Source organism: Haliaeetus leucocephalus, unplaced genomic scaffold (genome assembly GCF_000737465.1).
Source record: "Haliaeetus leucocephalus isolate CR32 unplaced genomic scaffold, Haliaeetus_leucocephalus-4.0 Scaffold450, whole genome shotgun sequence".
Lineage (NCBI taxonomy): Eukaryota > Metazoa > Chordata > Aves > Accipitriformes > Accipitridae > Haliaeetus > Haliaeetus leucocephalus.
The window spans coordinates 7,953,864-7,966,497 of NW_010972886.1; the positions used below are offsets into that span (position 1 = coordinate 7,953,864).

The following is a 12,634-nucleotide window of genomic DNA, read 5'->3' on the forward strand; positions in this document are numbered from 1 at the left end:
ATGATCCAACCTCCCTGTGCACAGGGTACAGATCAGCACGTGCATTTGCACATATGGAGAATGCCAACCGCTGTGATTTAAGTGGTGTTTACCTGCCAATGCCTGCTCAACATGGCATGCAAGCCCCAGTGACAAGACCCTACATTTCCTAGGGCACAGGTTGCAGCTGCTTCTTTTTCCTAAGTAAAATTGCATAGAAGAATAGTTTTAAATTCTCAAGCCCTGCCACACACTCAGGAGTGGGATCAAGGTGATCGTAAAATGACATTGTGTTTTCATTTAGAGAAATACAGATTTCACCGTGCCAATGCTCTGCTATGAGCATGCTATCACATGGGAGCAAGTGCCTTCATGGCAGGGGAAGCATGTTGTTTCTGCTATCTCTCAATCAAAGCAGCTCTATGAAATAACTGGACAAGCTGTGATTTTTTTTTGGCAGATGAGAACACTTTCAATTTTGAATAAATGAATATTTAATAATCCTTCGCACTGGTTAAAAGTTCATGTGTGTATGTAGCGGGCAGTGCTCATGTGCTTGCTTGTTACTCTTAGCACAGGACTGTAGATATTGTGCAGAGGTGGAGGCAATTGTTTTTCTGTTTGGGGATTATACACATACTTGTTTGCAGGCACAGAGTACTAGTATTTTAGTGCCTACCAGCACAAGACTAACCCTTATTTCTTTCTGCATGATTGATTTAAAAAAAAAAAAAAGGAAAGAAAATCATTGCCAAATGTCAAAACTGAGTGGCGTTTCTTTTTGGTGGGACACATCAGCTGAGCATATGTGCTCTCATCACACACTCTTCAATGTGGCACACCTGAGTGGTTCACCAGGTCAGCCCTGCATCACCTGCTGTTGCTGCTCCTCACCAAATGCCCTTGTATCTCTTGGGCATGAGGAGACATCTGCTAATTGGCCAAAGTTACACCCAGGGCATCCCAAACAGCTGTCCCCATGCAACCCATTAATTCTGATTTTTGAGTTCTTTCAATCACGGCTCTGAGATACTCCTGAAGTTGTTCCCAGCTGGGGTGCAGCCTGAGGTTATTTAATCCTTTTCCCCTCTGCAGTAAACTTTGCTCTTCTGGAGGTAACTTCTCAGGGTGGTGTTGGTCTTTCTAAACAGCGGTGGCTTTCAGGTGAAGCCTGAGGTAAGCGACAATCAGCCAGTTATTCTTTCCTAGGAGCATAGCTTTGTCTTGGCTAAAAGATGCTAATAACTTTTGGAGGTATGTTTCTAAGAGTGTGATAACATTGAAACTTTTCCATCATCACGGTCTCTGTTCAGACTGCTCAGCTGTCCTTCAGGGCACTCTGAGCCACTGTCACTACATTTGAGGCACTCAGAATATAGGGGGTGCCTGCAGAAAGCAGCTGCCATATGCTGAGGATTTTCTACTCCCATCAATTCTGGTATTTCTTCATAGGCTGCTGGAATAGTTTGTGTGACTATTGGAACATCCTTGGCATAACACTTGCCCCAACCCCCCGACCCCTCATGTTTTTATACATGCTCTACTAACCGTGCTGAATCATTTGAAAAAAACCCAAGAGTGAGCTTTAGGTTTCACCAGGATTTTCGAAGTGAAGGAATTGTTCAAAGACTTGTTGTTCAACTACTCCCAGCTGCTTTGCAACGGGAGGATTTGTAGAATTTCTGGTTGTGGTAGATTTCACTTCAAACTGAGGTGTTTTAAAAACAAACAAAAAAGTCAAACACAGAATCATTTAGCTATATATTTTAATTTTTTACTTTTACATTAATATCCTGCAGTCATTAGCATACTCGGGTATCTTCTGATGTGCTCTTGCAAGTTTTAATCTTGTGATAAATTCTGTATTTCCTGTGCAAAAAGCCATGGGGATAAGGGCAAAACAAAGAGAGAACAAACGTCCGTGCTAAAATCCTTTCTGTAATTCGAACAGGAGATCAAACACATTGACTGTTAGGAATCACTCTGGATTGACACAAGCAGTAGGCTCCTCTTTAAGCAACTGGGGACCAGTAGCTGCATGGAATAGGAGGTTCTGTTCAAAGCTCCAGCGTGCCATAGGCTTTCTCTGTGTAAACTCATAAGAAATACATCTCCCCTGGCATTAGCAGTACAAGTGATTAGGAATAGGTATATCTGATATTCTTCTCACCTTAATGAGTTCAGTTTATGGCACATCTTCAATAAATTGAGAATGTGGTAACTAAAGAGTGTTCAAGCATTTTTGCTTGAATTTTTTACTTGGGAACAGTGTGGGTCTACCAGTGTGAATAAAGAAGGGTCTTTTCTATCCCTTAAAGAACAACAGTAGCTTCTTTCACAGACTGCAGGAACTCCTTCCCTAACACTGGATGTTCAAGACAGCTCTCAAGGAAGTCACTAATACTTCCTACACTCACCAGGGAAGCTATAGGTCTTACTATGGTTGCGCTTGCAGCTGCCTGACAGGTTTGTTCGTTTCTTTCTGCGGTTTCACCGCTGTGCTCATGTCTCTTGGTGACTATGTGCTTCCCAGGGACTGTATTTTTATTACTTTCAAACTTTGGATCATCTGAAGAAGAAAGGGGTTTTTTTTTTATAACGAGCTGCAAAAGTTGCATGTATTTAATGAATGTGGAACTGTGTCCTGTAGGCAGCTGCTGAGCTGGGGGAATAATGTTTCCTCTGAATCCCTATAAGATTTCAAGCTAGTAACCTCGCACGTTTATTTCCTTTTAATAAATCCTTTGCTTTGTGTACCCAGGGGCTCCGTCAGTGGCATCAATCATCAACATACTCATTTTTCCTCAGTGTTACACTTCTTGAACCTATTTATTCTGTTATAGTTTAAATTCTTCTTCGTCTTATCAGCTGACCCTTATATACTGCTTTGCCTGCCTCTTATAGAAGACCTCTTCCTTATCTTTGCTTTATTTGAAGCACTGAACAAAGTCCTTTTTAATTGCTGCCATCTGATCTTTGTCCTGGAAAAACAAAATTTGTTTTTTCAAAATAAATGATAGCTTTACCTAGCTATCAAATATTACTATTGACTAGCTTATCAGACCGTGTTTCATTAACTATTTATCTATCTGTTTCATTAACTATTTAAAGATTAACACTAAGTCTAGTCTAGTTTATAAGAGACAAAGGCAAGAGTGAAATGTATGATCTCATTCCTTGGGGTGCAATTCTTTCAGCAATCTGGAAGAGTGAATTGTTGATACAGAAAGGTTAATGTTGTATCCCCTTTTTTATCAATTGTCTGTTTTTTATCAAATCTGTGCCTTATCTCATGTCTGCTTTATCAGATCTGCTTGAGTAAGGTACATAATTGAAGCCTCTTCCAAATTTAATTTCCCTTCTCGGAAGTCCTGCAACTATTAAAAAAAAAAATCCTTTTACAAAGTCTATTTTAGACAAGGAACACATGCCAAGTTCAGGTATTAACAACACGGGAACTATGCCCTTGAACACAAAATACTCCTCATCTTCAAATTGATCAGTAACTTTAAAAAAGAGCATTTTAAGATAATATACCCATTCCTCATTTCTTTTCTTCAGTTAAAGGAAATATGTTGGTACAAATTTCCTTTACATTTGGCTGTTGGCCTTTCCTAACAGTAAACTTGGTGAAATGAAATAACTGAGTTCTGTATATAGACTTCTGCTGTTCAGCGATCTTGCTTGTGAAAGAAGAACTATTGGTGGCTATTTAGATCATCAAAAACCACATTTTTTGGTTTTCTCTGCACAAACCCTAGTGTGGCAAAAAGCCACTATGGTACAGCTTGTGTTCAAAACTGACTAGATACTGCTCAATGAACTTTTACTAGTTTCCAATGTTCTTGAGTTCCCTCCTTTCACCTTTGTTTCCATCTGTTCTGGGGAGGGAAGGGGGAACACCAAACCCCCTCACTCCCCAAACACCTGATTTGCTGAATCTTAAATTCTCATGTTCTACTCATGAACACTTTGCACTGCAAGATGAGCGTATTCTTCCTGTTATGGGACAACAGACCTGCCCATAGCTATCTGAGTAACAGGAGGAAGAGGCTTTATGAAGGACTGCTAGCTTTCCTGCTGTGCCCGTTTGAAGTTCTCATGTACCTTTCACTGCTTCCAGTCTGTTCTGGCAATTATTCCTGAACTACTTCATTAGAACCAAACCAAGCTTTCCTATGTTTTTCTTTAAAACATTAATGCCATTATTGCTGCTTTTCTCTCGATGCTAAAAAGTTCCTCCACTTATTTTCTCATTTATACTTATTGTGCAAGTACTTTCTGTAGTGTTTTTCCCCACTTTTCTTCTCATTTATTTCACTTGATTCTCTTCCCTGCCCGCCCCAACATGCTTATAGAAAGCTTCCATTCCAAATTTTGCTTTTATGTGTCTGAAATTTGACTGTTACAAGTGACTAGTATATTTTCTGCTTATTTGACGTCTTACCAGTTCTTGTAAAATCTGGAAACTGAAGGAAAGTTTCAGTGCAATTCTCCATTTGTTGTTCTGTTTTCCTGAGCACTACTGTAATTTCCTCCTCTTGTCTCTGGGTACATGAGCAGAAAAATCATGGAAAAACTGCAGCTGTAGGCACTTAATTTGAGTTCTAGGTGCTTGCAGGCTTTCTTCATAATTAAATGTTTAAACTGGTAATGATGAAATTAAAACAGACTAGCAGGTCTGTTCGGAAGCCTGAGCAGAGAGAATGCAGAGATATTGTGTTTATCGAATATGTTGCTGAAGCTTTACATCACAGACTGGTTTCTACCTTAAGCATTTCCAGGCAACTCTATCTCTAACAGTGTTTCTCTGAATTCTATTTCCTGTATTGCCTCATCGATGTTTTCTTGTCGATATGATTTTGAATCATACCTCATGGCCTTAGCCTGGAGGCTAGCTCCTTGTTGCCAGCATTGGTGTATGGTTGACTTTTTTCAGCTTTATGTTGTATTTGATGTAGTTGGCATTAAAAACCTTCCCACCCATTACACTCTTAATCTCACAGAAGAGTTTAAGTTTTAAACTTTTTAAGGTGATACAGGAAAGAAAACCAAAGGATATGCCATTTTCTAGTTAAGGCAAGAGATCAGATTACTACACATAATCACTCTACCTCCTCAGAGCTTGGCTTACTGTACCATTTCAGTATACTTCCCTACTAATGTCCCATAGTGGGCTTTTAATAAGGGAAACGGGCAAGCTACATGCAGAGCAGAAGGGATGGCAACTGCCCTAGTGCACTTTTAAGCTGTCCCAGTGCTTGCCCTGTCAATGTTATCAAGGGCAGACTCCAAGAGCCGGTGTACCTATGGAAAAAAATACTGCTTTCCCTTAACTTGTATGTTCTCTTAGACAAACTATTGGAAGGCATTGAAAACTAGCAATGCTTGGCTCCCACGCTGCACCATCAGCCTGTATTTCTCTAACACCCAGGTCTTCCTAGTGCTGGACGTAAGCTTGGTCTACCCTACATCTGTGGCCAGCAAGAGCAGCCTTTGGTGTTAGTCCCACCGTATTTGGGCAGGAAGAGGCAGCTCTGTATGGTTACTGAGGCACTAAGACATGTGAGTTGCTGGTGACAATCACTGGAGAAAAGAGGCTCCAAGGTATTTGATGTTTCTGGCCTGTCAGGACCCATTATGCCCTTATCTGTTACTGTAGTGGATCCTACCAAGCTTTCCCTGTAGCTCATGAGCCCTGACCTTGGCACTCTCCAGTAACGTAATTGTGGTTGACATAAAAGTGTGTGCAATGTTCCCATCGCATCAGTTAAGAATGTTTTTACAAGTAGTTTCTAATGCTGTAAAAGTGTTTTTGAAATTACGTAACTTCTGCTTAAACCTCACTGTCTCTCTTGCAGGCTCTGAATATGGGGCTCTAAATGTTTTATATTAACTGTTAAAGGTACTCTTGGAGACTCTTACAGAAAGCTTCTTTTTCTGCACAATAGCCAATCCAAGCCAGTAGTTTGTTTGAAAACAAAGGGGTATGTGCTCTGGTAATATATGCTTTATAATAACAAAATGAAGAAGGAAATTTAGCAGAATTAATTGTACCACTCATGGATTAAAAAGAAAATGAACTGTTTTGGTATAAAACAAAGTTAATGCCTTCTTTTTGCTATAAGCTTTAAATATGCAGCAGCTTTAAGCACGCTGTGCCTTTTTCACGTTAGACCCATCTTCTTTATATTCCTTTGAGCATTTTGGATGTTTGTGCCAGCTCTCAAAACTGACGACTCTTGCCCTGCTTAAGACTCAAAGGATTCAGATGAAAATTTTATTTTACCTTTTCATCCCCATCCCTCCTTGACAGAAAAAGTGAACTTTTAGCCATTACTGAAACTGGAGAAGACAGTCTAGACATTAATACAAATAATAGGAATGAGAGAACCTTGGTATATGCCCTGGCTTGTGAGAAACGGGCTCTTGCCTTCCAGTGACAGAAACCAATTTTTTTAACAGCTGTAATTTTGTTACTGCTGACTTACTGAATCCTCTGTTTGAGAAAACTGCACCACCCTCTTTGAACGGGTTGATAGTTAAAACTCTAGCTAAGCCAAAGTAGGTGACTGTAGGAGTTTTAAGGAAGAAGTACTTTTAAAATTCCATCCCTAGTTTATTAGTAAGGAACTCCTAGTGATGGAATTATCTGGAAGACCACCTCTGAAACTGTAGTCTTTGTTCACTATCTTATTATTGTTCTTTCTGGGCCTCAAGATTTCTTGGGGTTCTTTGTTGTCTTGGGTTTGGGGGGGAGGGGGTTGGGGAGCGGGGCTGGCTTAACTGAGGTACCAGACATTAAATATGCGCAACGTATCTGGAAGAATAGAGAGAAAACTGGTATCAACGCAAATGAAAACATGTATAAAAGATTTATTGTAAACAAAACAATTCTGTGCAAACAGTGAGGAAAAAAGGCTTCTGATTTTTTTAAAAACACCACATGACTTTGTAAAATGTAAAAACCACCAAACCTACTCTGTTGGTACTCTACGCAGTAACACTCCACAATTAGTCCACTCAAGCCAGTTATGTAAATGGCTTTGATTTTTCTTGGAGAGGGGAGCTCCAATCTCTGAGGTCTAATGTTGGCTCTTAAGCAAGACCTATTCTTCAATATTGCTGATGTAGGAAGGTAAAGAATGACCCAACAAAATGGAAACAGAGTTGTAGCAATGTGAGGCCTGCCTCTGTTAGCTTCTCAGGCCCTCAGTGTGTGATCTCCAGCCAGCACTGGGGCCCCTACCAGCCATGGAAACTACTCTCTCTTCTTTACCCAGGCTGTAAAAATCAGGCACAGGATGTTCCTCCAGCCGGTCAAATTCATTAAGGCGGAAGCGAGTTGCCAGTTTGTTCACCATTCTTTTCAAGGTGACAAAGGCTGCAATGACTTGGAAGGTGAGGAAGAGGGCAAAGACAATATGGACTGCTCGCTCCAGTGGCTGAATTTTCAGACCTTCATTGAATAGCAAGAAGAGAATTATAGGCAACTGCAGGAGGAGACTCAGAAGCCAAAACCCAGCCAGCTCAGGGACCTATAACAGGGAGACATCACCTATTAACTGCCAGTTGGAGATGAAAAAATCCAAAATTTTGTGGAGAAAAACACATTTTATTTTTTTTAATCTTCCAAAAGCCACCACATAATGTAAAATGGCACAAGTGAGGTAACGTTTCCATATACTGTGTTTTTAACCATACTTTTTTTTTCTGACAAAACAGTTTTGGGGAGTGAGAGGGCTCTCTTCTGAGGGAAAACTTCTTGGAATGCACAAAATTAAGTGGAATCTGATGCCAAGGGAATAGAAGATGCAGACTGTAACTTAAGAGAAATAACCATCCCCTCAACTTAAATCTCTTAGATGAACTGGTAGACCACTTTATGTTAAACTCCAAAAACATCTCCTGCACAAATTAATACATACATGTGGTAACATACCTTCTCCTGCAGATTGCCCATGTATCCCAGGTAGAGTCGAATGACCTCTATTAGAGAGGCTAGGATCATGATTGTGACCAGGATGAACTTGTAGTAATCGGACAAGACCGGATACTAGAGGGAAGAAGAGAGTAAAAGTTTTGCTGTGCTGTTTCATAACATGCTGTTTGTGATTAAATGAAGACACTGTATGCTACTGTAAGTTGACAGTGTTGTACTGGTTTTCAAATAGTCTTGAACATCCAGTTTCAAGGAATTCCCAAATAAACCTAATAATCTCTAACTCCAGTGACCTCTATGCCAGTACTAGGAGGTGTTTGATCAGAAATATATTACATTTGCAAGCCATCACTTTCCTTCAGGACTCACCTTCAGATGGAGCATGACAACTGTGCTGAGCCACCAAAATGGGAAAAAATAAACATTGAAATAGAGGGACATCTGCAGTGGTAAACTGGAAACTATTTCATTATCTGTAGACAGAGAGAAGTCTTTATTACTCCTAGTTTGTTTCATACTTCCATAAACGTGACAGAAAGATACTGTTACATCTGAGCTTCAAGCAGGGCATTAACACTCTTCCCAGTCAAATTAAATGTTAAGAAAAATATTTTTATATATCCAGAGGAAAACTTCTTACCCTATCTTGAGTTACACCATTTCCTGGAATCTAATGCAACTTTCAGTTCACAGGACAGAGAATTTTTATCACTTAGTCATATATTCAAGTTGAGTGTCTGATTGTTAATCACCTGGTGGCTTATTGCTTACTCCACAATCTCTGACTGATAGGCTTAGCTCAAGTAGTGCTGTACACGGACACTGCAGAAAAGTTAGTGGTTATTTCACTGCTGTTCCTAAGAGAATGGCCAAAGTTTAAATGAGTACATGCTGGATTATTGTTATTTTGTAGATGATCCTCCTGACTAAGAACTTACTGCTAGAGAGCAGGTTTGTATTGCCCACTCTTCATTGTCAATCTTTATTTAAATAGACATTTGGATGGAAGCGATGTTGCAAGAAGTCAGTAATTCTTCTAGTTCTTAAGAGCTAACAATTTCAAATACGTGTCAAACTAAAACTTATCCTTTAAAGTCTGGAGAGAACAAAATGCATTCATACAATGTAGAGAAAAGCAAATATTGAACTCTTAACATGCAGGTAATAAGTTCTATATTTAGGATTTTATAATAGGCCTACAAGATTAGACTTAAAACAAGGAAAAATTAAAAGGGCATTCTAAGGGAATCATTCATTTTTAATGGGTGACATTTTATTGTCATATTCTAGTTAACTGACACTGTATTCACTTTACTTCAATTACCAATGGTCTCCTTTCTCATGTTTTCCCCAAATGAAGTATGTAGGCACATCTTCACTTGGTACTACCTGAGCAAGTTTAGAAAGTATTCATTGTGACCTGCTGATTTGTATTCAAGACCTGTGCCCCCGTCTGTCACAATGGTGACATTCGAGTGAAAATGAGTCTGAACAGTCACATTGTCTTCCTTCCAGCCTCAGAACCACCTCTCTTCTGACATTGCCTTCTCTTTCCATATCTTCCAATGACTCTCATACCTGTCTTTGTTCCATCTCAGTCTGGCATCCCTTTTTCCAGTCCAGCCACATGCAGCCGGGTACACTCTGTTCCAGAAGTCTTTATGCCAGCTGCAGAAGTATTCATGGTAGCTACTAGACTAGATGGGAAGGGAGGAGGATTTGGGAACAGAACTGGGACAGACCTTAAGGGTAGGGTGTGAGGGGCAGGGATTTGTTATACTGAAATAGAAGGTGCAAGACAACGAATATATATATATATATTTAATAATCCCATTTTTAAGCATCAACACTTTCTTACACCTGCAAAGGAATGAAAATCTATAGGTACCTCAAAATCAGTTTTACCATCTACCTAATATTGTCCCAGCTGTCCTAATGCATGAAGCTCTTAAACACCAGGAGGACTTTGGAGGGCACTGAGATAAAATTCTAAAACACTGTTTTATCTTCCAAAAAACCATGACCATCCAATTACAGGTAACTATGTTTATGCCCTGTATGTATTGGATGAAAACTTAGTGGTTCGTGGCCATGTTACTTAAAAACAGACAAGCCAAGAGCTCTAATTTCAATTGTGATGACAATGTTTTAGGTATGTTAAAGGTTTCATTGACATAGCATTGGTATTTGTAAGTTCTGCTCAAGTTTTAAAACTCTATTTTGGATGAATGTTTAGCAATATAAGCCAATTCTAATTCATCTTTATCCCTAAATTGAACTAATGCTTATTTTCTGGGATTGCTAAAATTTATGGAAAAGCCAGAGAGTATTGCAATGGCCAATTTTTGATGCTAGAGCAACTCACTCAGGTATGTATGTGTAAACTTAATTTTTGAAATCCTGATCTCCAAGAAGTTAGTGGTACATTTGCAACTGGTTTCAGTGGGTTGGATATTCACATAGGAGTTTTCATAATGGGAAACAGAAAAAAATTACTAAAAATAGAAGCTATTCCTGGAGTTAAGAAAAATATTTCAGTTTTGATAAATGATAGGAAGAATTAGTAACTTAGCAGTATAACTACACAAAGAAAATGAGTCTTGAAATAAGAATGACTTTTTGATTAATTTTTTCAGCTTGGAATGGATTTATCAGTTGAAATGAATATAGCCTTTCTATGTAGAGAGACTATTTTCATGGCTACTCTAAAGGTATGAAAAGGGGGCATGTTGGCCTGCAAGTTTCACTGGCAATATGATGAAGGAACAGTTATCAATCATTACAATAGAGCCGGAAAAATAAAGAGAAAGCTGGCATATTGCAAGCTTGAGTTTTTGCTGCCTAACTAGCTTAGTACACCTCTTCATGCTTTAAGTACCTGGTGCCCTAACTGTGCAGGACTACTGAGCATAAAACAGCAGCTCAGGTCTTTTATTTGCTCTGTGTTCTCCGTAAATCACTTCTACTTTTTATTTGGGCACAGGCAGGGTGCCCGGGGTGTGAGTAACAATGTTAGCTGCAATATTTTACGCAAGCTTGCTTACTAAGCTGTAAAGGCGGGTGTAGAGCGTTCTCCATACCTGCTTTTAAATCAAGACAGTTCCCTGTTTCATATTTTAAGCCCGTCTCAGGCCTGCAGCATCGCGGCATGGGAAGCACAGGGTCATAGCGCAGCTGCTGTAGTTTTACCCCAGACAGCATCCACGAAGCCCCACTACGCGACTGAAATGACACCAGACCTCGTCTAAAAGGCACCTCTGCTTTTCACCGCCGGGCCGGTACCTGTGTCGGCAGGGTTACTCTGAGGCCCTCTCCCAGGACCCCCCTTGATCTGGAGGACAGCGACGGGGCTCTGGGACCGGCACCTCAGCCTTCCTGCCCGGCGGGGGCGGGGGGCGAGGCGGCTACCCCTGCAGATTGCACGGGTCTGCCTGGGGGAATCGGGGAGAAAGCCGAGGCCGCCCCGCCGCTGGGAGAACACAGCCCTCACGGCGCTTCCCCGGGGCGGGCAGGGCCGTCAGCCCGAGGCCCCGCCCCAGCGGCCGCCAGGCGACGGTTGACGCCGCCATCTTCATTCCGGGGAAGCTCCCCGCCGCCATTTTTCTTGCTGGAGCGCCGCCCAGCGAGGCGCTGCGCTTTACCTGCGCGGTCGCCCGGGTACTGCGGGCCGTTGTGGTGGCTGTCGGTGAAGACGGTGCGGCTGAAGGAGCCCAGCTGCCTCCTCAGGGGCTCGGGCAGCGACATGCTGGGGCGCCGCGGCCCGCCGTTGCTGTGGCGACGAGGCGGGGGCGCGCAGGCGCGGTGGGGAGGCGGGGGCGCTGGCGAGTTCCCGCCAGGCGTGGGCCGGGCCGTTGGTTGTCTCAGGGGTGCGGGACGGTTCGTTCGAGGCCTCTCCCGGCTCTGGGGAGAGGAGAGCGGTGCCTCTGACCCGGGGACAGTGTTACAGTGGAGCTTTCTGGCAGAGATACCGATCCCAGAAATTTATGTTTTCTGGTATGATGTAAAAGCATGTTTATTTGTGCTATGTGCGTGAGAGTGGTCACTGCTGCCTTGGTGTGTGCTTACACACGCGTAGAGGTACGTTCCCGCTTACTTCTGTGATGTATATGTGTGTGGATGCAGGAGAATGTTTTTGCTTGTCACAGTCACTGCGAAAGCGTGGTGCTTTCCTGCCCTATTGGGACTGTCTGTCGTCCCTGGAAAATGAAAAAGCAGCACCCAGTAGGCAGGTCACCCCAAGCCATTCATGGCACAGTCGGCAGTGAGCCCAGCGTGTGAGAGTTGCTCGAAACAGCATCCTTTTGCCTCGGAGGTGCTGGTGCGTGCCAGCCCCAACTGTCTTTCCTCAGCTCCTACATCGTCTTGGTTCCTTTCTAATCAGTCGGAGTGGATTTTTTTCCAGTCTGTTAGGGTAGGGTTTGGGTTGTTCTGAAAAGGTAATTATGAAATACTTGTCCAAGGAAAGCGGTTGCAGGACTGTTCTGCTTCTGTCAGGATAAATCCAGGGGAATGACAGTGCTCGATGGTGGCTGGAGAGACAGGGGAGTAAAATAAGGATGGGTATTAACAGAGCTATTTTAGTACTTAAGGTATATATGAATGATCCTTGCTTTATGAAGATTCAGATATAGCTAAACTAGAAAATACCTTTTCGTCAAGGAAGCCTGTCCGTGTCACTGTTGAGTTAAAAGCAGCAGTGAGATTAACACAGCT

At 41.8% G+C, this 12,634-nt stretch overlaps 1 protein-coding gene across 1 annotated transcript; it reads right to left on the reverse strand.

Moving 5' to 3' along the window:
- Positions 1-6,939: 6,939 nt before the first annotated feature.
- On the reverse strand, positions 6,940-11,699 carry TMEM17 (transmembrane protein 17). Its single transcript, XM_010574731.1, has 4 exons — positions 11,563-11,699; positions 8,291-8,394; positions 7,922-8,035; positions 6,940-7,517 (listed from the first exon to the last, which is right to left on the reverse strand). Exons 1-4 carry the CDS (start codon positions 11,663-11,665, stop codon positions 7,176-7,178), a joined length of 663 nt encoding a protein of 220 aa, XP_010573033.1. The 5' UTR covers positions 11,666-11,699; the 3' UTR covers positions 6,940-7,175.
- Between the last annotated feature and the right edge of the window lie 935 nt (positions 11,700-12,634).

Bases quoted from the DNA above. Each gene is read 5' to 3' on its own strand.
- TMEM17 (XM_010574731.1), bottom strand. From the start codon at position 11,665: ATGTCGCTGCCCGAGCCCCTGAGGAGGCAGCTGGGCTCCTTCAGCCGC. The intron at 8,036-8,290 runs GTGAGTCCTGAA...TCTTCCCTCTAG, and splicing joins TTGTCATGCTCCATCTGAAG to TATCCGGTCTTGTCCGATTA. The intron at 7,518-7,921 runs GTATGTTACCAC...TCCCTGTTATAG, and splicing joins TGGGCAATCTGCAGGAGAAG to GTCCCTGAGCTGGCTGGGTT.